General features: G+C 36.3%; 1 protein-coding gene across 1 annotated transcript in view; it reads right to left on the reverse strand.

Annotated features, from left to right (window-relative positions):
* Positions 1–27,894, reverse strand: part of CAPN8 (calpain 8) — a 114,770-nt gene that overhangs the window by 77,380 nt on the left and 9,496 nt on the right. Inside the window, exon 2 of the mRNA XM_074222769.1 lies at positions 26,866–26,935. Coding sequence (XP_074078870.1) covers positions 26,866–26,935 — 70 coding nt within the window. The remainder of the gene's footprint in view (positions 1–26,865; positions 26,936–27,894) is intronic.

Raw genomic sequence — 27,894 nt, forward strand, 5'->3', positions numbered from 1 at the left:
ACAAACTGAATACCCCAATCTGTAAGTGGGACTAATACTTCAAACTACTCAGTGTCCCAAGATGTTGGCCATGTCTGACCATTGTGAAGGTCCTGATATCCCACATTCTGGTTATGACAAGTAATTATATCGGATAAAGTCACCAAAATGCTTCAGTCCAGAAGCTCCTACCTAACTCCTTTCACAATATTTCCACATCCTGCTTATCTAATGCTCTGATCCAAATCTCCTAACAACTAACCTAAGCCTCTCTTCATTTCCTATTAGCATCATTTCATAGGCCTAGAAATAGAAGAGGTCTAAGCAAGTCACCAAAACCAAATCCCTCATTTTACAAATGAGAAAACCAAAGATTAAGGAAATGAAATAAACTGTCCAAGATCAGATAGCTAGCAATTTACAATAAACAAAATTTGAAGTAAGAATCTTTGAGTCCACCCTAATCATCCTTTGCACACCACCACATTGGCTTATCACTTCAAGTGCCATATTTAGAGCACTTAAGTCTCAATGCCAGTTCTTTCACTAACGAACTATGTGATCTGGATTAAGTCACTTCATTTCTGGGTCTCATTTAGTCCTTCTGTAAAATGAGGAGTTTGGATCAGGTAGTCTCCGAGTTCCTTTGCAAGTCTAATGAATGTTAATAATGTGCTAGGTGCTGTTTCTCAGAATGAATTATTTCTTGATTTCTCAAGTATCCAAAGATCATCTTGGTGTATGAAGCCATGCTCTACAGGACAAAGGTAATGGTCTAGAGGAAATTCTATCAAATAGCCCCATATCACAAACCAACCGTGGAAATTACTAGTATTTTTCTGAGCAGTGGCACTGTGACTCATTTATAGCATCTATTATTTTTATATCCCCAAAATAACTCCTTTCAAAAGTGGGCCACATAATAAAAAGCACTAAGTAATCCACTTTCCAGGCCCCCCATGGGTCAGTCTTGCACCTCAGCTCCCTGGTTCCCATGGTGATGTGGAAGGCTTTATTCAGACACTGTCAGGTAGGGACAGCCCAGTAAGACTGGGAAGCAAACTCATTTGAACATTTGGATGAAGATGATTCTGTGCCAGATGCTTCCTTGGGATATCAGATTCCAGGGTGTTACCAAGAACCCCTGGAGAGCTAATGCAGTTAGAAGAGATAAGGGAAAAGGTTGATAAATTAACTTTGGATCAATAGGGTGACCTTCTGAATTATCAATTTAAAATCCTGTTCACTGTTGGAAGAACTTATTCTGATTATCTTCAAGGTTTTTTTTGTTATTTGGTTTTTCCACTTGTTCATAATTTTGACCAGATCAATTCTTATCTAATTTCTGCCATAGTCTAAGGCAGGGACAGGGAACTTCAGCCCTCAAGCTGTAAGGGCAAGGAATTAATTTGATCTGGTTTTGTCTTGGCAACTGCAGGTGAGACATGAAATTCACTAAATCTAGAAGCTTTTAATGGTTGAATTAATTAAATATTTGACCAAATATAGCAGGCAAAAAGTGTTATAAATATTCAAATGGCCCTTGGAAGAAAAAAGGTTCTTTACTCCTAGTCTAAGGAATCAAATTCATTGTCATGAAACTCCACATCTGGATTTCCTGATCTTTAGCATTATAAACCACACCCTTAACACTAAAGTGAAAGAGAGAAATCCTTAGGAGAAGATTATAAAAGTAGGTTTGATTTATTCAAGGGATAAGTCACTAAATAAATATATTTGTGGCTTAGGTAAATACATAAAGTCAGTTTCAGGGGAAAGTATTTCACTTGCTGAGTTTAATTATAATGTCTTTTATGATTCAAAATTATGATGAAAAACTAGAACCACAAGGTCTAATATAGAAATAAATGAGAACTGTAATGTACTGAATTAACAAAGAGGAATTGTATTGTATAAAGACAACTCCATCCTGATGGAATCCTCTATGATCATTTAAAGCAGAGATACATGCACAATGTCCTTAACATCTGATGATTGTGTTCAAAGTTTGTGGCTTACAGCATTAAATCCTCCTCCCCAGAAGAGTTTAAGAGTTGTAGAGTTGGAGCTGGGGATGATTTTTATAGATCAGAGGTTTCCCTATTAAAATAGAAATGTGGGGTCTTAACTACTATAATGAAAGCCAATAAAGGTTCCTTGGGACAAGGGGTTGGGCACTAGAGGAGCAAGGAGTACCTTTAATCAAGAATTTTTATGGAGTGTTATAATTAAAAAGAGATTAACTGGGGCGGCTAGGTGGCAATGGATAGAGCACTGGCCCTGGAGTCAGGAGTACCTGAGTTCAAATCTGACCTCAGACACTTTCTAATTACCCAGCTGTGTGGCCTTGGGCAAGCCACTTAACCCCATTGCCTTGAAAAAAACCTAAAAAAAAAGAGAGGTTAACTAAAACAAGAGAAAATAAAGAGAAGTCACATGTCTTGTTCCTGATCACACAGTAAGCTAGTGATAGAAATGTGTTTAGAACTCAGGTATCTTGACTTTAGATATAATGCTCTTCTCAATAAACTAATAAAGGAATATGATGAACTCCATACATCCAGGTGAAATGGGCTCATGCAGGATAAGAATAAGGGGCAGAGAACTAAGAGGTCCTTTTCAAAAAATGCCCCTATTGTCATACAAAGTAATCTTCAACTCACTTAATGCAAATGATTCTCAAATATAAAACTTTTTCTTTAAACATAGAATAACAGAATCTCCAAGCTGTAAGATACTTCAGAAAGCATCACCCTCTATCATCCCGGCAATTAGACATGAAGCCTTTGTTTGAATGGATGAACCATTCGAGATATCTATCCAAATCTATCTACAGATTAGATAATCTGTAATTGAAAGACAGTCATCAGGGTGGCTAGGTGGCATAGTGGATAAAGCAAAGGCCCTGGAGTCAGGTGTACCTGGGTTCAAATCTGATCTCAGACACTTAATAATTACCTAGCTGTGTGGCCTTGGGCAAGCCACTTAACCCCATTTGCCTTGCAAAAAAAAAAAGACAATCATCATGGATCCCTCCATTGTTTTCTCTTCTTAACTAAACATCATCAGTCTTCAACCCATATGACAAGAATTAGAATTCCATAATTAGATATCTGTAGATATCTATTAGATGACCTCTAGTTATTTAAAGGAGTTTAGCCTAAACATCCACATAGTAAAGAATGAATGGATGAAGAATATACAACTTATTGAACTCATCCATCCATACATTTGAGAAAGAGAACAGAGGGACCAAAATATAGCAAATATTCAAAATATTAATTTGGATAGATATTCATTAATTCCACTTGGATGAGCCAAATTTGCTGATGATGGAGAACATACTACCTCCTCCAGCAGCCTTTTCCCACTTTTGGACAGCTCTTAAGTAGCAGGCAGTTTAAGTTGAGTAGGCAGTCATCAAGTCCGAATTTGCTTTTTATAACTCCCAGTCATAATACCCAGTTCTAAGTCTCTAAAGGAAAGCTATTTCTCTATTCAACTAGTGTCAAACCTAAAAGAAATAGCACCTCTAAACCCTACATAGAGATACCTGCAGGGTATATATCAACTTAGAAAACCATATATGTTTAGATATACGTATATGTATAAAATCATATATATATAATTTATTTTATTAAATATTTCCCAGTTGCATTTTAATTTAGTTCAGTCTACACTCAGAAGTATTATAAGCTATGTGCAGTCACGTATCTGACAGCTCTGTTCTACATAATACCCTTCAATATATGAAGACAATTATCATGGATTCCTCCATTGTCATCTCTTCTCGGCCAAATATCATCAATCTTCAACCCATCTCATATGACAAGAATTATAATTCCATAATTTTTCTCCAGATGATCTCCATTTCTCAATAGTTTTCTTAAAATTGGTCTCACAAAGAGACTTAGACACCATGTTCTAGGTGTAGCCTAAACAGGACATGGTACAAAATTGCCCTCATCTCCCTAAGTCAATTAAGCAAGAAAGTATCTATTAAGCACTTACTATGCCTCAAGCACTTTCTATCCCTGAACACAACAACCTCATTCACAAAGATAACAAATGAAAGATAAATTTTCTCCCCATTGTCATTCAGTGATTCAGTCACGTCCAACTCTTCATGATTCCATGTACCATAGCAGGCCAGAACCTACTATCTTCCATTATTTTCTAGGAGCTTGCATACTTTAGAAAATTGAATTTATTTTATTCTGATCTTAAGAAATAAAACAAGCATTTCCATAACAAAATAGAATAAAAAATAATTGTACATGAAACTGCAAATATATTATGTACAGCTTGCTATTCCTTTTAAATATATAATAAAGTTATTACGTAATTTTTATTTCTTCCTCCCTCATCCTTGAAATGAGTACCATTAGACACAAATATGTATGTGTACATGTATGTGTGTTCGTGTAAAACCATTCTGTACATCTATCAATTCTTTCTATAGTTGTAGATAGCCTCTTTGTATGTTTTTGTAGTTAATTTGGACATTTATAATAGTCAAAATTACTTAGTCTAGTCCCCCAAAATTGTTCTTAATGCAATATTGTTACCATATGAAACATTCTCTTGGTTCTGCTTATTACATTCTAATGGGGCAGATAACAAGTATAGACAGGATTGATATAAAGAAAATAATTTTAGTAAGGGAACAGGCTACTAGCATTTGGGGGAGAGGTCAGAAAAGGCTTCTCATACTTGAGCTGTATTTTGAAGAATGAGAAGATTTCTAGAAAGCAAGGTAAAGAGAGACTGCATTCTAGGCAGGAGAGAATAAGATCAAATGACTTGGCAAGGAGAAGAGCCACCTCATTCTCAAAGAATGGGGAAATTGAGGGATGAAGTCAAGGGGTTTGAAGATGAAAAGGAGATAAAGGAGCTCATGGCAAATGACCTCAATTTTCTCAAGAGAGAAGCGGTCTTCAGCTAAGAGAGTAGGGAGAAGGGAGAGTTAGGAAAAGATAAGAAATTTGAAATGGTTTCTGTGGTAAGTGAGATGGGGAATCATTTAGTGAGGAATAAAACCATTGCCTTACTGTAGTGAGAGACCAATTAAAGTTGGATAATCTGAATTTAGTGTGTGCCCACTTGGCATGGTTGTGTGACTTCCTCCAAATCCATTCAGCAGCAGATGAATAGGACTGGAAGAACCAAATGGTAAAAATCCTCTAGGGCTCAGATTTTGGCAAGGGATAGAGGAAAGAGAACAAGGGAGTGAAGGGTTATCAAGTAGATGACAGTATAAAGATGAGATGCTAACAATGAAATAGAAATCTGGAGGGGAAGAATGTAAAATCAGAGCAGAGGTGATTGGCAGAATGGTAAAAGGTGAAGGAATTGGAGATTAAGATGAAGATGAAGCAGGGATAAGACAAGATAGATAAGAGATGGAACCCTAGGAAGATATGGGAAGATCAAGAAAAGTCAGAATCTTTCATTAAGGAATGGAACACTCATGCTACAGTGCAATTGAACAGATGAACATCACAATGAATGACTGAGGGAACATGAGGAGTAGTACGAGGCACTGTGACTTTTTTGAGGCAGCCTAGGATTTGAGGTAGCCTTCTTGGTCATTATTTCACACTGTTATCTCATATTTAGTTCAAAGTGCTGTAGATCCCCCCCAGGCTTTTTTTCAGATGAACTGTTGTCTAACCATATCTCTCCCATCTTGGAAAGTCAATATTTTGAACTCAATAAGGTCATGAAACTTAGATTAGAAAATTAAGAACATCTTCTATATCTAATACTATTCAATTATTTTATAGATGAGAAAACTGGGGTCAAGAAGGGTTTCATGACTTATCCAAGGCCACAAAGATCATAAGCCCTCTGTCATTGAATTCACTATTCTGACTCCTAATTCAATTCCCTTTCTTTTGTACCATACTGCTTTTTCACAGTCCCTTATCTCTGTTTTGCCTTCCCTTTCCCCCAATTAGACTGTTAACTTCATGACCACATGGACATACCAGCATCTAGGGAGGTTCTCTGTCCTGAACTGCCATTTAATATCTATGGAATGAATGAGTTACAATTCTAATTAATTAATTAATAAGGCTTAGATTCAAAATAGTCACAATGTACTCGTTGGGAAGAGTGTGAAGAAATCAGATTAAGAATCAGAGCTCAAAAGCACAAGCTAGACAAAGAAAAAAGAAGTAGGGGTCATTGAGTTTCAAAGAAAGGAATTTTAATTAAAAGTCAATAGTGGGGGGGCAGCTAGGTGGCAGTGGATAGAGCACAAGCCCTGAAGTCAGGAGTACCTGAGTTCAAATCCGGCCTCAGACACTTAATAATTACCTAGCTGTGTGGTCTTGGGCAAGCCACTTAACCCAATTTGCCTTGGAAAAAACCTAAAAAAAAAAAAAGTCATTAGTGGTACACTATGATCCAAGGGGGAAAAAAAGGTACATATACTTCTCCTGTGATAAAATTCTATGATTTCAGTACCAGATCCATAATCCTTCACACTATGATAAACTTCATATTTACATCTAGAGTTGACATGAATGGAACTGCCTTCCACAATTTTGGGGGCTTTGAGAAAGTCTTTTATTGCAAACCCAACTAGCAGTGTTTGGTCTTTTACCCAGCAGAATCAGGAGAAGGGATAGAACTCATAGAAGATTTCTAAAGGCACAGTCTGGGGGACACCAGTTACTCTGGAAAATTATATGGCTCTAAATGAAATAGTGTCCACCAAGGGCCAAGGGTGGACTTGAGGCCTAGACAAAAAAACATGCTCAACTTTCAGGAATTGGGGGGGGGGGTGGCAAGAGCTCAGTCTAATCCTTGAAAATAAAGAATAAAGAAATGGAAATAGGATGAATTAACTGGAAAGAACAGTGATGGAATACACACACACACACACACACACACACACACAGAGTTTCAGTAAGGTTTAGGGGAAAAAAAGGCTGAATGACTAGAAAGGGAGGGGAAAAGGGAAAGACTCAATACTTATACCAGGGAGAATGAGTCATATGAGGGGTATATTTGTGACACTCCAATTATATGTAATCTGTACTCCAAGATTATATCACATTGTAGTTCTTCCCTGTAACAGATTCTGAGTGTGTTTGCATGTATGTGTTTGTCCTATTGCTATGGACCTGTTTGGGCGGGGGGGGTACCATCAGAGAAGAGAAAGTGAGGATAAATAGCAGTCTTTTAAAGAAAACCCTTAGACTCTTTCTGAATTCCTGAGCTTTCTTGCTGCATGGCAAGACAAGAGACAAAGGAGTCCTACCTACTAAATTCAAAAGGAATGTTCAGAATGTGATATTACAACACCCTCAGGCAGTAGCCTCTCACAGGACCATCATGGACACCTGACTCCTTTCATAACCTGAAAACCATAGAGTATGAGTCTTCTGGCAACATCCTGACTATATTCCTTCCCTATCATGCTTGGGAGACTTATTTTTGCCCCAGGTTGGAGGTGGTGATACCCTGTTTCTGGAGGTGCTGGATGTTTCCATAATTTGTAAGAACAAGCACTGCCATAACATCCTTCTCTTAATACTTCTGCCTCCCTCTCATATCCAAAAGGGTATCTCAAATGAAGTCATAGAATTTTCCCTGGGATAAGTTAAAATACAGCACTTAAAGACCTATCGTTTTGCTTTACCAGCAGTCTATTTCTCTGCAAGGTAAGTTCCCAAACAACTACATCAACTAGAACATTGAGGGGAAGAAAAAAAAACTAGTCATCAGCTCCATAGTGCATTGACTAATGGGGGAAGAGAGGAAAAAATAAGTAAAAAATTATCAGTTCTACCTAGGGGCTTTTAGTCTTACTCTCAGTATGATTTGATGGATCCAGGCTAGTGACCAAGGGCTTGATGAGTGTTGAAAACAATCTCTTTTCCACAGTCCTTTCAAAGTTTTGCTAAGTGGTAATCAAGATGACCAGCTAGAAGCCAGAGCTATGATATATGATCGGAACTTAAAATAATAATCAGTGTCAAAAAAACTGTATTAAAAATAAACAAAATAATTTCCAGTAGCTTCTCTGGCTATCTGGGTATCACTGGCTAGGGTCTGAAATCACAGAAGAGCAGATGCTTCTACCAAGGCTATGATTAGCAGAGATAAACTCCAGAGGCTATAGCTTCAGTTCAACAGTGAAGCCAGCTGGTGTAGGTAAGAGAAAGCAGCACAGGGCAACAGTTGGAAATGTCATTAGAGAGTACCAGAAAACAACACTGCAGTGAGATTAGATCAGCAAAAGACCCTGAGATCAGTGGGGAAAACTGCTCATAAATTAATGACATCAGCAGAGGTCACTGGCATCTCTTCAGTGAAGCAAACAAGAACAAAGGATGTAGATGCATGGGATGGCCTAGCCATTCATGTTCTTCAATCATGCACCAATCCCTTTCATATGCATTTTCTCTTCAATTGGTGGTGTACTAACCTATAGAGGAGTATAACCCTGGGTGTATGGGGAAAAAAATCTCATCAGTCATTTTATTATTAATTCTGTCTGATTAAATATCTTTTTCTTTGAACTAGCAGGTCCCCTAGTTCTTTGGTAAAAGAAATACATTAGTAGGGGCCCATGAGGTGAATTTTTGAGTTGATGCTGACCTACAACATATCTCTAATGGAATGGCTTTAAAAGAGACTCCCCCTGCTATCATGTGTTGTCAATAAATACAGCCTCCCCTGAAGGACCATTCTGTGAGAACTATCTCTTTTACTCATTCATGTGGTACAAAAAGAAAAGTGAAATGGTTAATAGAAGGAAGAAAAGACTTTTAAAATGAAATTTGCTAAATACACATTCTGTTTCATTGTTGGAACTGTCTAAAAAACTAAAAAAGCATTTAACTAAGATTAGTCCCTGGTCTCACCTTAATTCAACAAATGCCACATGGTGTCCCCTTGTTCTTCTAGCAAGTAACCTTGTCAGGCTTTCAATCTCCACTCTGAATCTCTCTTATTCACCCATTCTTTGAAGTCAGCAGTTGCTCATATTTGACACACAATGAGGGCACTTGATTTGAGGTTTCACTACCTGTCCACTATTAGACTTATTAATTGATTTGCAATTAGGAACTGTTCCCATTGTTAGTTCTATAAGTTATATTTTTTTCTCATTGAGGTCCAATCCATTTAGCCAGCCATAGGAATCTTTGCATTAAGATTCTGACTTTTTTAAAGAATGATTGATTCATAGTTACAGTTCTACTCAATTCATATATAAATCATCTCAACATTACCTAAGCTAACTCCAACCTTCTCTTCTACTGTATGAGTTGGAAACCCCAATCAAGCATCAACCAACTCCCTTCAGTCCTGGATCTCTTCAAGTCACACGCCTTCAATCTTTTGGAACTCACAGAAACTGACCTCCAGAATATGACATAATTGAAAATGGATGACTTCTGCTATCACGCAGCAACCTGTCCTCTAGGGTTTACAACATCTTATCTATCCCACTTGACTAGGTCCCACCAGTATGTATCTGAGGCTAGATTGGATACCTGCTCCTTGATATTCCTTTGTCAGGCAGAGAAATTGGGGGTGCTTAGACTAGAGAAGAGAAGACTTTGGGGATATTTATATATATACATATATATATATATATCTTATTGTATTTGAAGACTGTCATATTGGAAGAACAATTCAATTTGTTTTGCTTGGCCCTAGAGAACAGAAGTGGGGGACAGTGCATGGAAGATGCATCAGGGCAAACTAAATAAGAATACATTTCCTAATAATTTGAGCTACCTCAAAGAACAATGGGTTGGCCACCTTAGGAAACAGATGTTGTCTTGAGGCCCTCCACCATGAAGACTGTCATTATCTTGAAGCTCTCCAGCTTACCAATTTATTCCCTAAAATATAACACAAAATTAAATACAATATTCCAAGTATTATCCGGGGTATAGTTAGATCAGCACCTCCCCAGTCCCAAACACTATGATATCTGTTAACTTTTGAGCTGCTATATTACTCTGTTAACTCATACTAAGCTTGCAGCTTACTCAAACAGCCAGATCTTTTTCAGATGAACTGTTGTATAGAAATGCCTCCTCCATTGGGTACTTATAAAATCAATTTGTTTAGCCCATATATAAGGTTTTATTTTTATTCCCCCCATATACTTCATTTTAAGAGATGATATAGTATATTAGTTTAAGTGTTGTCCTTGGAGTAAAAAAGTCCTGACTTCAAATAGCCTATCTTGAACACATATTTGTCATGTGATCATGAAAAAGTCACCTAACTTCCCAAGAAACTCTCTAAGACTATGTGTTTCAGATCTTCCTTAATGGAAGGAGTTTCCATGGTGGGAGTACACAAGACTAACAACTTCATAGAACTATACCTCTTTCTTCCCCACCAATTTTTTTTCATCTTATTAGATTTAGCCCAGGATTTTAACATGTCAAGATACATTTGAATCTCATTGAATCCAGAATAAAAAAACATGAAATCTGATCCTGCCTCTGACAATTTATTCCCTATGTGACCTTGGGCAAATCATTTGACCTTTCTGAACCTCAATTTCCCCAAGTGTAGAATGAGAGCCTAGACTAGTAGTTCTCTAAGGTTTCTTCTAGCTCTAAATTGTTGATTCCATGATACTATAAATATCACCCAATAATTCAATAGGCTAACTATCCTTTCCAACTATGGGTCATCTACAAATCTGAGAAGCATCTAGATACTCTTTGATACAAATTACTGATCATAGGAACAACTCAGAATACCTGGAGGCATTCTGGTGAAAGACCTCAAAGACCTCCTTCCAAGTTAACAATCAGAACAATAAGTGACTACTCTTGGTGTAGTTTCTTTGTGTATCTTCCAAATAATTTCAAATATGGCTAAGGAATCATCTATCCAGCATCATTTCATCTTCTTTAAAATAAAAAAATAAGAAACCATCAAATTCTTCACTAAAATCTGAACCACAACTCATAGCATTCCCCTGATATGTCCTCCTAAGAAGTCTCACAAAAAAAAGAGGGTAGTCATTTGTGGGAAGGCTAGGTTGTGCAATGGATAAAGTGCTAAGCCAGGAATTAGGAAGCTCTAAGTTCAAATAGAGCCTCAGATATTTGCTACCTGTGTGACCCTAGGCAAACCTGTTTGCCTCACTTTCTTCAAATGTAAAGTGAGAATAATAGCACCTCTCTCCCAGAGTTGTTGTGAGAATCAAATAAGTGAAGCAATTAACACAGTGCCTGGTATATATGCTAGTTGTTGCAGTCGTTCTTGTTGTTAGACCATCCTTAGCTTCCTCTTTCATCCTCATTCCCTAAGGATTCTAATTAGAAAAAATTCTCCTTCTATAGTTGCATTGTTCCTAGTTCAGAGAACTAGAGAGATATATTATCATTACCTTTTAAAATTGATCCTAAAATCTATCTATTCTAATCAGAACTTAGCTTTCACTTAGACCTGAGATTGCTTCCTGATGTTTTTGGTTTGTTTTTGTTTTTATTCCTAGAGTTTGCTTTTTGCCAGGAATCAAAGCCAAACCCATTGGCCTAGAGTTTTTCAATTCTATTCTCTTTTCTTTTAATGAAAATTGGGACACTTGCCATATTTCCATCATGAAGAACCTTTTCAGCTCTCCACTATCTTTCAAAGATCTCTGGCATTGGCTCAGCGATCACATCTGTCAGTTCTTTCAGTGCCTTAGGATATTGTTCATTTGGGCCTGGTAACTTCAACTCATGAAAGGCAGTCTGACACCCTCCTCCTATCTCCCTACAAATCTTGGGTATGAACTCCCTATTAGTCATTTCAATCTTATCTCATTCAGCCCAAGGATCTTTCTTCTTGACATCCAGGAGTTAGCACAGTGATTGGCACATATTTATAAGTATTTAATAAATGTTGACTTCACATACACATGTACTCACAGAGTGTGTGTGTGTGTGTGTGTGTGTGTGAGAGAGAGAGAGAGAGAGAGAGAGAGAAGAGAGAAGCAGCAGCAGCAGCAGCAGCAGCAGCAGAAGAAGAAGAAGAAGAAGAAGAAGAAGAAGAAGAAGAAGAAGAAGAAGAAAGTTAAACTGTTCTGCCCTATCATTGTCTCCCTTTACTATCATTCCCTGAAGCCTGGGTTATGATCCTCTTTCTTCTTTGATTCTTTTCCCCAATATAGATCTTAAAACAAAACACTAGCAGTCTTTGATTTTTGTCCTTAATTTGCCCCTCCAACCCCCACTCATTTGAACCTTAACTACTCCCTACACTATTTTTTACACAATTGTACCATTAAATTGAATCGATTCTTTATGACTTACCCTTACTTCTATCTTCTATACGCAACTTTAAAAAAAACAACTGTTTATTTAAAAAACAAAAACTTTGATCAATACCAAAGTCAACCATGATTCCAAAAGACTGATGGTGAAGCATGCAACCTACCTCCTGAAAGAAAGCTAATAATAGACCCAAACTGCAGAATGAGACATGTTTTTAGACATGGCCAATATGGGAATTTGTTTTGGTTAATTGTTGCAAGTTTTTGCTTTTCTATTTTTATGGGAGGAGCAGAATTGAGAATAGGGGAGATAGGGATAAAACTACCAAAAATAATTTTTTTTAAAAAAATGAGAAAAATGGGGCATTGAGGCATTTTAACTGCATAAAAGAGAATAGAAAGAATCAAATGCTTGGAAAGAAGGGCAAACTGTACATGACATTCATAGTTTCATGTACAATCTTCTTTTTTGTTCTATTGTGTATATGGAAGTACTTATTTTAAGTTAAGAATTTTTTTTAAAAAACAGCCAAAGATAAAAGGGGGGAAGGGGGGAAAATACAAACAGAGGGAAGATATCATGGAGGGCAATAAAGAATTAGTAATCATAACCTTGAATGTAAATGGGATGAACTCTCCCTTAAAACGTAAGCAAATAGCATAGTGGATTAAAAACCAGAATCCTACAATATGCTGCTTACAACAAACTCATTTGAAGCAGAGAGATACATATAGAGTAAAGGTAAAAGGTTGGAGCAAAATATATTTTGCTTCAGCTGAAGTAAAAAAAGCAGGGGTAGCAATCCTTATCTCAGACAAAGCAGCAGCAAAATAGATAGCGTTAAAAGAGATAAGGAAGGAAACTTTATCCTCCTAAAAGGTACCATAGACAATAAAGTTATTTCAATATTGAATATATATACACCCAATGGGACAGCACCCAAATTCTTAGAGGAGAAGCTGAAAGAATTACAGGAAGACATAGACAGCAAAACTCTACTAGTGGGAGACCTCAACCTCCCGCTATCGGATCTAGATAAATCGAATGATAAAACAAACAAGAAAGAAATTAGGGAGGTAAATAGATTGTTAGAAAAATTAGATATGGTAGACTTATGGAGGAAACAGAATGGAGATAGAAAGGAATATACCTTTTTCTCTGCAGTACATGGCACTTATACAAAAATTGACCATGTACTAGGACATAAAAACCTAATGATCAACAGCAGAAAGGCAGGAATAGTGAATACATCTTTCTCAGATCACAATGCAATAAAATTCATATGCAATACTGGGCCAAGGAGATATAGACCCAGAACAAATTGGAAACTGAATAACCTCATTTTAAAAAATGAGTGGGCCAAAAAAACAAATTATAGAAAGAATTAACCATTTTATCCTAGATAATGATAATAATGAAACAACATACCAAAACCTATGGGACTCATTCAAAGCAACTCTCAGGGGATATATTATATAGCTCTAAATGCTTATATGAATAAATTGGAGAAAGAGGAAATCAATGAATTAAAACATGCAATTAAAAAAATCTGAGAAAGAACAAATCAAAAATCCCCAATTAAGTACCAAATTAGAAATTCTAAAAATTAAAGGAGAAATTAATAAAAATTGAAAGCAAAAACACTATTGAATTAATAAATAAAACCAAAAGTTGGTATTGTGAAAAAACTAATAAAATTGATAAACCTCTGGTCAATTTGATTAAAAAAAAGAAAGAAGAAAACCAAATTGCTAGTATCATAAATGAAAAAGGTGAACTCACCACCAATGAGGAGGAAATTAAAATAATAATTCAAAATTATTTTGCCCAACTCTATGCCAATAAATTTGATAATCTAAGTGAAATGGATGAATATTTACAAAAATATAAGTTGCCCAGGTTAAATGAAGAAGAGATTAAATACCTAAACACCCTATCTCAGAAAAAGAAATTCAACAAGCCATTACTGAACTCCCTAAAAAAAAAATCTCCAGGGCCTGATGGATTCACAAGTGAATTCTACCAAACATTTAAGGAACAATTGGTTCCAATCCTATATAAACTCTTTGTAAAAATAGGGAAAGATGGAACTCTGCCTAACTCTTTCTATGAAACCAATATGGTACTGTTATCTAAACCAGGAAGAGTTAAAACAGAGAAAGAAAATTATAGACCTATCTCCCTGATGAATATAGATATAAAAATCCTAAATAAAATCTTAGCAAAACAATTACAACAAGTTATCACTAGGATAATACATCATGATCAAGTAGGATTTATTCCAGGAATGCAGGGTTGGTTCAATATTAGGAAAACTGTTAGTATACTCAGTTATATCAATTATGATCATATGATCATATCAATAGATGCTGAAAAAGCTTTTGACAAAATACAGCATCCACTCCTATTAAAAACACTAGAGAGTGTAGGAATAAATGGACTGTTGATTAAAATAATTAGCAGTATCTATCTGAAACCATCAACAAGCATTATATTCAATGGGGAGAGGCTAGAGGCATTCCCAATAAGATCAGGGGTGAAACAAGGTTGCCCATCATCACCACTACTATTCAATATTGTATTAGAAATGTTAGCATCAGCAATAAGAGAAGAAAAAGAAATTAAAGGAATTAGAATTGGGAAGGAAGAGACAAAACTCTCACTCTTTGCAGATGACATGATGGTCTACCTAGAGAATTCCAAGAAATCATCTAAAAAACTACTGGAAACATTAGCAATTTTAGCAAAGTTGCAGGTTATAAAATAAACCCTCATAAATCCTCAACTTTTATATATATATATATATATATATATATATATATATATATATATATATGTCTAGCAAGAAACAGTAGGAAGAGCTAGAAAGAGAAATCCCATTCAAAGTAACCTCAGACAATATAAAATATTTGGAGTCTATTTGCCAAGACAGGCTCAGAATCTTTTTGAAAACAATTATAAAACACTTCTCACACAAGTTGAATTAGATTTAAATAACTGGGCAAATATCAACTTCTCATGGATAGGTAGAGCTAATATAATAAAAATGACAATTCTACCAAAACTAAACTATCTGTTTAGTGCCCTACCAATAAAAATTCCAAAAAATTACTTTAATGAGTTAGAAAAAATTGTAAGTAAATTCATATGGAAAAATAAAAAGTCAAGAATTGCCAGGAGCTTAATGAAAAAAGTGCAAAAGAAGGTGGCTTAACCCTACCCGATCTAAAATTATATTATAAAGCATCAGTCATCAAAACTGTTTGGTATTGTCTAAGAAATAGAGTGGTGGACCAGTGGAATAGACTAGGTGTAAAAGCAGGAGATGATTATAGTAATCTGCTGTTTGATAAACCCAAAGAGTCCGGCCATTGGGATAAAAACTCCCTCTTTGATAAAAATTGCTGAGAAAATTGGAAGTTAGTATGGAAGAAACTTAAATTAGACCAACACCTCACACCCTTTACCAAGATAAGATCCAAATGGTTACAGGACATAGACATAAAAAACAATACTATAAGCAAATTAGAAGATCAAGGACTAGTCTACCTGTCAGATCTATGGAAAGGGGAACAGTTTATGACTAAGGAAGAGTTGGAGAACATCACCAAAAACCAATTAGATGATTTCGATTACATTAAATTAAAAAGCTTTTGCACAGATAAAACCAATGTAACTAAGATCAAAAGAAATGTAGTAAATTGGGAAGCAATCTTTACAACTAATGATTCTGACAAAGGATTCATTTCTAAAATATACAGAGAACTGAGCCATATTTTTAAAAACAAAAAGCCATTCCCCATTTGATAAATGGTCAAAGGATATGCAAAGGCAATTTACAGATGAGGAGATCAAAGTAATCTTTAGCCATATGAAAAAATGCTCTAAATCATTAATTATTAGAGAAATGCAAGTTAAAGCCTCTCTCTGAGGTACCACCTCACACCTCTCAGATTGGCCAGTATGACCAGGAAGGATAATGATCATTGTTGGAAGGGATGTGGGAAATCTGGGACACTATTATACTGTTGGTGGAGCTGTGAACTCATCCAACCTTTCTGGAGAGCTATTTAGAACTATGCCCAAAGGGCAGCAAAAATGTACATACCCTTTGACCCAGCAATACCACTGCTGGGTCTATACCCTGAAGGGGTAAGGAAAAAGGGTAAAAACATTACTTGTACAAAAATATTTATAGCAGCCCTGTTTGTGGTGGCAAAGAATTGGAAATCAAGTAAATGTCCTTCAATTGGGGAATGGCTTAGCAAACTGTGGTATATGTATGTCATGGAACACTATTGTTCTATTAGAAACCAGGTGGGATGGGATTTCAGGGAAACCTGGAGGGATTTGCATGAACTGATGCTGAGTGAGATGAGCAGAACCAGAAAAACACTGTACACCCTAACAGCAACATGGGAGTGATGTTCAACCTTGAAGGACTTGCTCATTCCATCAGTGCAACAATCGGGAACAATTTTGGGCTGTCTGCAAAGGAGAGTACCATCTGTATCCAGATAAGGAGCTGTGGAGTTTGAACAAAGTGCAAGGACTATTCCCTTTAATTTAGAAAAAAACAGATAGCTTATTGTCTGATCTTGTTACCTCTTAGACTTCTCTTCTCTTTAAGGATATGATTTCTCTCTCATCACACCCAATTTGGATCAAGGTACAACATGGAAACAAAGTAAAAACTGACAGAGTGCTTTCTGGGGGGGGGGGGGAGCAAGATTGGGGGGAAAATGTAAAACTCAAATAATATCTTTAATAAAAATAAATTTAAATTTTAAAAAAAACAGCCAAAAAGGAGAAAATCCTAATTTGAATCCCATTATCAAGAGCTTCTGATCCTTCCTGGTTTAATGTTCTTTGTCCAGTTTTAACTCATGGGATCCTACTTATTCCTTCTTTGAAGGCTTTGGAATCTCCTCTCCTGAGTCTAGGGTGCCACAACAATAGAAATGAAAACACTAGTCACTGATTAAATGAAATGAGTAATCTCAGTTCTGAAAAAATCATACTGAAGGGCAATTCCCTCCTCCAGGTGCAGATGTGGGTCGACACTCGCAAAATATGTTTTACACTGACAGCAGCAATCTCTGTGTCAATTCACTCCAGTAAATACTTCCTCTTTGTTGGTAAGAATCAGGTGCAGAATAATAGTTTTCTCTTGTTAGATCCTCCACCTTTTGAAGAAATAAATAATCATGGGGTCAAGTCAAAAAATGTTTATTAGATGTCCTGCTTTGGGCAGAGGGAGAGAGATTCAGGAGATTCCCAGAAAACTGAGGTTCCTCCCTCATGACAATATTATGCCTCTGTCTAGACTTATGATCTCTTTCCCAAACTCTTCATTTGTTTCCCCTTTTTGTACAGGTAGTCTGTGATATTCATGGTGGGGGTAATATCTTTGATTTCACCCAAATGCTCTCCACCATGCTTTTCTCCTTGGGTACATGGAGTGTTTCATAGGAGTTTATTTTCTTAATAAGAACTGTTTCTACACACACACACACACACACACACACACACACAAACACACACACACACACACACACAAACACACACACACAAACACACACACACACACACACACACACACACACACACACACACACAAATATAAACATACCTATACATATCCCACTACCCCTACTACAGGTATACAATTATCTATTCTGTTCCTTTTAAACCAAATATATGTTTCCAGAGGGATGGACTAGTCCTGGGTCTTATCTCATTAAGTCTCAGTCATAACAATGCACTTTACATGTTATCTTATTTTGTCCTCACAACAGCCCTGAGGGGTAGGCGCTATTACTGCCTCCACTTTACAAATGAGAAAACAGACAGATATTAAGTGACTTGCCCAAGCACTACACAATAAGTATTTGCTAGTCCATGACTATCCACTGTTTCACCTACTTTTTTCAGTAACCTTCAACAGGAGGTTGAAGCCACACTATCTCTTCTTCCTCTGACCTTATAGGATGGTCTCTTTCCATTCCTAGGTTCCTCCTTTATCCTCATTCTTTAGGAGATTTCTCTTACCAGATGGCTCCTGTGAATAATTGTTTGTGAATAAACAATGTCTATTTGTAAATAAAATGTGAATAAAACATTTTCTCATAAGAAGCCTTAGTTCTCTACCCTTCAATAAGAATTGCATCATCTATTACTTAACTCAAAATATCCAATTCCTTTCCTCTTCCCTTCCTTAACCTATATCGTGTTTTTCTAAATCCCAATTCTACATAGGTCAAGATTGCCCTCTGCCTATCCATGTATATTTTCTTTTTTATTTTCACATTGAAGAGCTCTTGCTTTATTCTGCTAATTATTTTTTTGCTTTTAAGGAGCACTTCCTTCTTTCTGACAATGTGGAATCTGAAGAAGAGTCTTTCTCATAACCCTTTGTTTTCCCTTCTAAGAAGAATATGGACTTTCACTTTGAGCTTATTTGGTCACAGCACAGTTCACATTCCCACTCTGTGGAGCACAGCAAAATTCTCCCTGCCCCCTTATAGGCTGTCAGTGAATGCCTTGGCTTTTGGTTATTCTTGCTATTAGCATCCCAGAGACCATAACACTTCTCTGTTCAAAAACTCTTCAGTAGCTTCCTAGTGGCTTTAGCAAAAAATTCTAACTCTTTAGAACAGCACTGACTACTCCACGATTTGCTCCAAGATATCTTCCTAGTCTTGTTTTTCCTATGACTCTCCTTTGCATACTTGTTAGTCCTACCAAGTCAGACTATTAACTACTCTCTATATGAATTCATCATCTCAAACCTCTGTTGAGACCAGCCCAGAATACAATCCTTTAACTTCACTTTCAGAATCTTTCTTTCTTCAAAGGTCATCTTAGATACCTTTTCCTCTATGATACTTTCCTTTATTTACTGCCTCTTCTGATCTCTCTCTATTGCCCACATAAATCCCCACCTTATCTATAGATAACTGTGCATACATCATATAATAATAGGAGAATGTAAATTCCTTGTGGAAAAAAAAACTTGTTCTTTTCTTTGTATTCCTAGTACCTTGCACATAAAAGGGGAAATTTTGTTTGTATTTTAATTGTATTTTAACTTTTTAATTTACTTTTTGGATGTGGTTTGTCATTTCCTTCAATACAGCTCATTTTACAGAGGAGGAAACTGAGGCAAACAGGGTTAAGTATAAATGTCTGAAACCAGATTTGAACTCAGAAAGATGAGTCCTCCTGACTCTAGTGCTGGCATTTTATCTATTATGTCACCTAGCTGCCACAGTTAAAAGTATGAGAAGTTAAAGGATTTGCCCAAGATCACTGAACCACTAAGTGATAGAACCAGGAACCAAGTTCAAGTCTCCTGACTTCAAAGCTGGAGCACCTCTGTGGAATTTCATCCAACTATTCAACCTAAGCATTCTGCCTCTATCCCCTCCTTCACACCTCAAATAGCATCCTCCATGTCAGACCTCTAGGGATTATGCCTTCTCCATAAACTCAGTTTTAGAATACTGCCCTGAACTGTCCTGATTGGTGAATAAATAAAGGCAACCTCACCTGATTCATCATATTTAGTCCCAGAGCATGCTTCATAAGCCCATCCAAGCCTTCCACCCCTACCATGTTATTATCCACCTGCATAACCCCACCTAATTCCCTGTTTTTCATCTTTTGATCTGGGAAAAGTAATTATAGCAACATTATTATTGCTTCTTAGAAATTTATGACAATAGACTTTTAAGGCTCCATTCACCTGAGACCAAAACACAGGAAAATTCCTGGTCTCTACTTCCCTAGAGGAGTCTCCCTAAATTCGAATTTGAGGGGAAGGACTTTCTCACTTTTATATTTGTATCCACTTAAATATGGTATAGTGCCTAACACATAATAGGTAATAAATAGAATAAATTGTTTCATTCATTCACTTACTATATAGCTTCTCAGTGAATATGATTGAAACCTCTTCTTAAAAATGCCTTCTCTGATTTGATGGGCAAATAAGCAAATATGTGAATGATCTGTGATTTTTCTCAATGTCTGGGAACCCTTTTTACTACTACCAATCACAACCTCTCTATAACTTAGACAATTTTCAGAACTTGGCGCTAGCTAGGTAATGCAATGAACAGAGCTCTGGACCTGTAGTCAGGAAAAGTTATCTTCCTAAGTTCAAATCTGACCTCAGACACTTACTAGTTAGGTGACCCAAGGCAAGTCACTCAACCCTGTTTACCTCAGTTTCCTCCTCTGTAAAATGAGATGGAAAAAGACATGGTAAACCACTCCAGTGTCTGTACCAAGAAAACCCCAAATAGAATCATGAAGAATTGGACAAAACTGAAGAATAACAAAAATTTTGAAAAGTTGCTTGGACAGCATCTATCTGAAACCATCAACAAGCATTATATTCAATGGGGAGAAGCTAGAGGCATTCCCAATAAGATCAGGGGTGAAACAAAGATGCCCATTATCACGACTACTATTCAATACTGTATTAGAAATGTTAGCTTAATTCTCTGAGGTACCATCTCACACCTCTCAGACTGGCCAATATGACCAGAAAGGATAATGATCATTGTTGGAAGGGTTGTGGGAAATCTGGTACACTATTACACTATTGATAGAGCTGTGAACTCATTCAACCTTTCTGGAGAGAAATTTGGAACTACACCCAAAGGGTAACAAAAATGTGCATACCCTTTGACCCAGCAATACCACTACTGGGTCTATATCCTGAAGATGTAATGAAAAAGGGTAAAAACATCACTTGTACAAAAATATTCATAGCAACCCTGTTTGTGGTGGCAAAGAATTGGAAATCAAGTAAATGTCCTTCAATTGGAGAATGGCTTAGCAAACTGTGGTATATGTATGTCATGGAACACTACTGTTCTATTAGAAACCAGGAGGGATTGGATTTCAGGGAAGCCTGGGGGGATTTGCATGAACCAGAAAAACACTGTACACCCTAACAGCAACATGGGGGCAATGATCAACCTTGATGGACTTGCTCATTCCATCAATGCAACAATCATGGACAATTTTGGGCTGTCTGCAATGGAACATATCATCTGTATCCAGATAAAGAGCCATGGAGTTTGAACAAAGTTCAAAGACTATTCCCTTTAATTTAGAAAACAACAGATATCTTATTGTCTGATCTTGTTATCTCTTATACTTTTTGTTTCATCCTTAAGGATATGATTTCTCTCTCATCATACACAATTTGGATCAATGTACAACATGGAAACAAAGTAAAGACTGACAGATTGCTTTCTGTGGGGAGGTGGGGGGGAGTAAAATTGGGGGAAAAATTGTAAAACTCAAATAAAATCTTTAATAAAAGAAAAAAGAAATGGTAGCTTAAGCAATTACAGAAGAAAAAAGAAATTAAAGGAATTAGAATTGGGAAGGAAGAGGCAAAACTCTCTTTGCAGATGACATGATGGTATACCTAGAGAATCCTAAGAAATCATCCAAAAAAACTGCTGGAAACAATTAGCAATTTTAGCAAAGTTGCAGGTTATAAAATAAACCCTCATAAATCCTCAACTTTTATATATATATATATATATTTAAATATATATATATATATATATATATATATATATATTTATATGTCTAGCAAGAAACAGTAGGAAGAGCTAGAAAGAGAAATCCCATTCAAAGTAACCCCAGACAATATAAAATACCTGGGAGTCAATTTGCCAAGGCAGACTCAGAAACTTTTTGAAAACAATTATAAAACACTTCTCACACAAATTAAATTAGATTTAAATAACTTGGCAAACATCAACTGCTCATGGATAGGTCAAGCTAATATAATAAAAATGACAATTCTACTAAAACTAAACTACCTGTTTAGTGCCCTACCAATCAAAATCCCAAAAAATTACTTTAATGAGTTAGAAAAAGATGTAAGTAAATTCATATGGAGAAATAAAAAGTCAAGAATTTCTAGGGATTCAATGAAAAAAGTGCAAAAGAAGGTGGCTTAGCCTTACCTGATCTAAAATTATATTATAAAGCATTAGTCACCAAAACTGTCTGGTATTGGCGAAGAAATAGAGTTGTGGACCAGTGGAATATACTACGTGCAATAGAAGGAAAGGATTGTAGTAATTTGCTGTTTGATAAACCCAAAGAATCTAGCTATTGGGATTAAAAACTCTCTCTTCAACAAAAACTACTGGGAAAATTGGAAGTTAGTATGGAAGAAACTTAGATTAGACCAACACTTCACACCCTATACCAAGATAAGATCCAAATGGATACAGGATTTAGACATTTAAAAAAAATTCTATAAGCAAACTAGAAGATCAAGGACTAGTTTGCCTGTCAGATCTCTGGAAGGGGAAGCAGTTTATGACTAAGGAAGAGATGGAGAACATCATTAAAAACAAACTAGATGATTTTGATTACATTAAATTAAAAAGCTTTTGCACAGACAAAACCACTATAACCAAGATCAAAAGAAATGTAATAAACTGGGAAACAATCTTTACAACTAATGTTTCTGACAAAGGACTCATATCTAAAATATACAGAGAACTGAGTCAAATTTTTAAAAAAAAGCCATTCCCCAATTGACAAATGGTCAAAGGATATGCAAAGACAATTTGCAGATGAGGAAATCAGAGCAATCCATAGTCACATGAAAAATTTCTCTAAATTATTATTTATTAGAGAAAAGCTTCTCTGAGGTACCACCTCACTCCTCTCAGACTGGCAATATGACCAGAAAAGATAATGATCATTGTTGGAAGGGTAGTGGGAAATCATGGACACTATTTTTTTTTTCGTAAGGCAATGGGGTTAAATGGCTTGCCCAAGGCCACACAGCTAGGTAATTATTAAATGTCTGAGGCTGGATTTGAACTCAGGTACTCCTGACTCCAGGGCTAGTGCTCTATCCACTGGGCCACCTAGCAGCCCCTATCAGGGACACTATTACATTGTTGGTGGAGCTGTGAACTCATCCAACCTTTCTGGAGAGAAATTTGGAACTACGCCCAAAAGGTAACAAAAATGTGTATACCCTTTGATCCAGAAATACCACTACTGGGTCTATATCCTGAAGATGTAATGAAAAAGGGTAAAAACATCAATTGTACAAAAATATTCATAGCAACCCTGTTTGTGGTGGTAAAGAATTGGAAATCAAGTAAATGTCCTTCAATTGGGGAATGACTTAGCTAACTGTGGTATATGTGTGTCATGGAACACTATTGTTCTATTAGAAATCAGGAGGGACAGGAATTCAGGGAAGCCTGGAGGGATTTGCATGAGCTGATGCTGAGGGAGATGAGCAGAACCAGAAAAACACTGTATACCCTAACAGCAACATGGGGGGTGATAATCAACCTTGATGGACTTGCTCATTCCATCAGTGCAACAATCAGGGACAATTTAGGGCTTTCTGTAATGGAGAATATCATCTGTATCCAGAGAAAGAATTGTGCAATTAGAACAAAGACCAAGGACTATTACCTTTAATTTGGGGGGGGGGGGCTGATATCTTATTGTCTGATATAGTTATCTCTTATACTTTACATTTCTTCCTTAAGGATATGATTTCTCTCTCATCACATTCAATTTGCATCAATGTATACCATGGAAATCACATAAAGACTGACAAATTGCCTTCTGTGGGGGGTGTGGGGAGGGAAGTAAGATTAGGAGAAAAATTATAAAACTCAAAATAAATAAAATCTTTGTAAAAAATGCTGATAACTGGGGTGGCTAGGTAGTGCAGTGGATAGAGCACCAGCCTTGGAGTCAGGAGTACCTGAGTTCAAATCTGGCCTCAGACACTTAATAATTACCGAGCTGTGTGGCCTTGGGCAAGCCATTTAACCCCATTGCCTTGCAAAAAAAATGCTGATAACTAAGAGGGAGTAAAGAAAAAAAAAAAGAAAGTTGCTTGGAACATGGTTACCCAGAGTGGCATAGTTAGTAAGGGTCAGAGACAGAATTTGAACTCAGGTCTTCCTGACTATTCTGTATAGCATCCTGCTTCTCTCTTGGTTTAAAAATAATATATTAGAGGGAAAAATCAATGAATTTGATCAAGTAGAATGCATTCATCAATCACTGTCAGCATAATATTAGTTGGTACATTTATAAAGCACTTTACAAATAGTATCTCATTTATATTCACAAGTAAAACCTTGGAAATAAGTGCTATAATTATCCTACATAGTAGCTACATAAACAGAGCTATACAGATGTTCTTCAGGATTCTAGAGATGAAGGTTAATTTCTTTGTCACATATGGTAAAAAGTGAATCATTTCCTAGGAAAAAAGTGAATAAATATTATACACCTCTCCAAATCAACAAAAAGGAGCTAAATTCCTATTACTCTTCCAACAGATTAGTTATAAGTTTACAATAGAATGCATGTGTCTATCACTTAGGAGATTGATTTTCCTGATATCATGGAATCATTCTCAGTTCTGAAAAACTCCATATGTGGTTGGCTTGTTTGTCATTCTCATTAAGAAGAAAGTGGAAGCATTTCTTTCTTAAACTATTCCTTGATTTTTAGTGTCAGGATCTCAAACAAAGTTGAAGAGACATAGCATAAGAGATAAAAGGAGAAAAGAAAACTTTTCTTTAAAATTTTTTTAAATTCCTTTTCTCATGTGGTCAGATTTTTTTTCATTTCTTTTCTTTGAATTGGGTTCTTTTTTCTATTGCTTCTCTCATTACCAGGTATTTGATTTCAGTGTCCCTGATCTTGAGTCCAGAAGCACAGCAGAATCTATTCATTGAAGTATAAATGTTGCCCCACTTCAGACAATTCTATTCTACAAGGCCATGTTAAGAGTAAGTCTTTCAGTGAATAGAGCACTGGCCCTAGAGTCAGGAGGCCCCAAGTTCAAATACAGCTTCAGACACTTAATGATTACCTAGCTGTGTGACTTTGGGCAAGTCACTTAACCCCATCATCCTACAAAAACCAAAAAGGAAAAAAAAAAGAATAGGTCTTATATAATCAGAATGAGTAAATCTGTCATCAGGGGGGAGAATATATAAACATTCTGACAAGTGAGAATAAAACCCATGAAATTAATTTTTCCTTAAATGACACAGGATCTTATCTGCAGTGATTATGAAAAGGTGAGAAGCAAAGAAGATCTTGGGTCTCCAAAAGACTGCTTAGTTCAAATGTTGAGCACTCCTTGAATCTTACATCGCTGTCCTTTATTCATCAAGGTGGAAAACCTAGTACACTTGATTTAAGACCTTCCCTCACTATTTGTTAATGGAGTAGACTTAAGCAGGTTAAGAGGACAAAGAAATTCCCTCCTTTTAAGGGGTTTATAATGACCTGGAAGAACTGGGGGGCAGAAGAAAAGACAGTAGGAAAGACATAGATATGGAGCATATCGACAAATTGATGTATTGTAAAAGGGGTAAAGGAGAATCCCAGACAGAATATCCCAGGAAAATTTGAGGGAAAAAAATACTTTTCTGCTTCTTCCATGAAGAAACCTTCCATGAAGAAACAGAACTGAGCCTCAAAGAAAAAGTCAGCTTATTTCCAAAAGTGAAGATGAAAAGGAAGTATATCTCAGGCACAGAGCATAGATAGCTAGTGTTAAGGTATAAAATTAGGACAGGAAAAAATGAGAATGAGGAACAACAAGTGATCTTGTTCAGCTTCAAAGTAGAGTGAGTGACAAAGAGTGGTGGTGGGGACAACAATAGAGATTGGAGTCTGACTATGGAGAACATCCAAAAATGCACCATATTTCCAGCAATAATGAGGATTTGGATGAAGGAATCCTGGATATTTGAGAGATTTCTTTTCTTGTTCTTTCTTAGCCAAAAAAAAAAAAGGAGATATTAATATACTGGGTGAAAAAGCAGTCAGCTAGTACTGAGCACACACAAAAAAAAATCATGGAATTGATAGATCAATTAATTGCTCACAATTATTTGTGTAGCTCTTTACAAATATCTCATTTGATCCTCACAACAATTCTGGGAGGGAGGTGCTGTTAGTATTCCCATTTTATAGATGCAGAATCTAAAGCAAACAGAGGTTGAGTGATTTGCTTGGGGTCACATTGCTTAGTTAAGTCTATGAGGCTGCATTTGAACTTAGATCTTTCTGACTCTTAAATCCAGAACTCTAACTCCCTATGACTGCCTATCTCTGGAGCTAGAAGGGACCTTAGAGGTTACAAAGATCATTTTATAGATGAAAAACCTGAGGCCAAGAGGCTAAGAGACTTGACCAAGATCACAAAGTTAATAATCAGAAGAGCCAAAATTCAAATTCAGGTCCTGTGACTTTAATGTTCACTCCTTTTCCCACTGTACAATCACCTTGCCATGAAAAGCTTAATAAATGCTTATTAAATAAAAGAATGACTTGTGGATAGAGGGAAACAGCACCAAGTTTAAGATAATTTCAGAGGATTCACCTCCCAAAAAAAAGAAGTTACAAGAGAATAGACACATACACACATAGATATTCATGTTTTTTGTTTTCCTAGAATGTTTCTCATTCTTATAAAGGTATAAATAACAAATCTAAATTTCATTCTTTACAAGCCCCCCACACACACAGACACAAAAGGAACACACACACACACACACACACACACACAGACACGTCCTTTACTTACCAAGGGCACCTTGACAAACATCTGTGCGAGTAGCTCCACCAACAATAAACTGAGGGTCAGGACACAATTCCTAAAAGAAATTTGGTACAAAAAAATTATATTTCCAAGAACAATGATGATTTGGATAAAGGCTATTTGCAGGATTTCTTGTTCTTGTTCTTTGTTACCCCAAAGTAGATATATTAATATGCTGAAGATCATGGTAATACCCCAGTTATCCAAGTAAAAGATAAAAATATTACTTAGCACCTAGTAAATAACTGGGCTCCCTGTGGATCCTCATTAAATGCTTAATGATTACAATGATACTTATCATTATGCTAATGAAAAAACTTGGAAAGTAAGGAAGTAGCATGTCTACAGTCAACTAAAGAGTCAGTAAAAGAAGACAACTCAACCCCTGAGTCTTCTAATTTCTAACCTTATGCTCCATCAACTAAGTGTGGAACTGTGCTCCACATACTCACACCCTATTGGCAACTAAGTTGTCTCTATTTTATAGCTTAATAAAAATGTTGTTCAGAAAAATGTCAATAAAATGAACATTATTCATTTATTCAGACATATATTGACCATCTACTTGTATGTACAGTTATATGAAATGCCATGGAGGAAATGAAGAGCACAAAAGCATAGAAGAAACATTCTTTGCAACCAAGGAGTTGATAATGTAGTTGGAGGAAAGAGCTATAACTAGGGTGGACCAATAAGAGCTTTGCTCCAGGGTAGAGGGTTTCAAATTTAAAGAGCAAAAACAAGTAGAATATAAGTTTCTTGAATTGTCTCACTGTATTTGTGTTTATGTCCCAGCACCTAATAATAGTGCCAGGCTCATAATATAATTTTGTTGATTAATAAAACTTGAAGGTCTTTACTAGGTAGAAATAACAGAGGTTAGCTTAGTTGGCAATAATATTTAGTTAATATAGGAAGCTACCAGAAGGTGAGCCTCAGCTCTTGGGTAAGTCTTTCCTTAGAGTCTCTATCTCCACCCCATTGAGATTCCTACCTTCTACTCCCAGCCACTCT

The sequence above is a fragment of the Macrotis lagotis genome, chromosome 2 (assembly GCF_037893015.1).
Source record: "Macrotis lagotis isolate mMagLag1 chromosome 2, bilby.v1.9.chrom.fasta, whole genome shotgun sequence".
Lineage (NCBI taxonomy): Eukaryota > Metazoa > Chordata > Mammalia > Peramelemorphia > Peramelidae > Macrotis > Macrotis lagotis.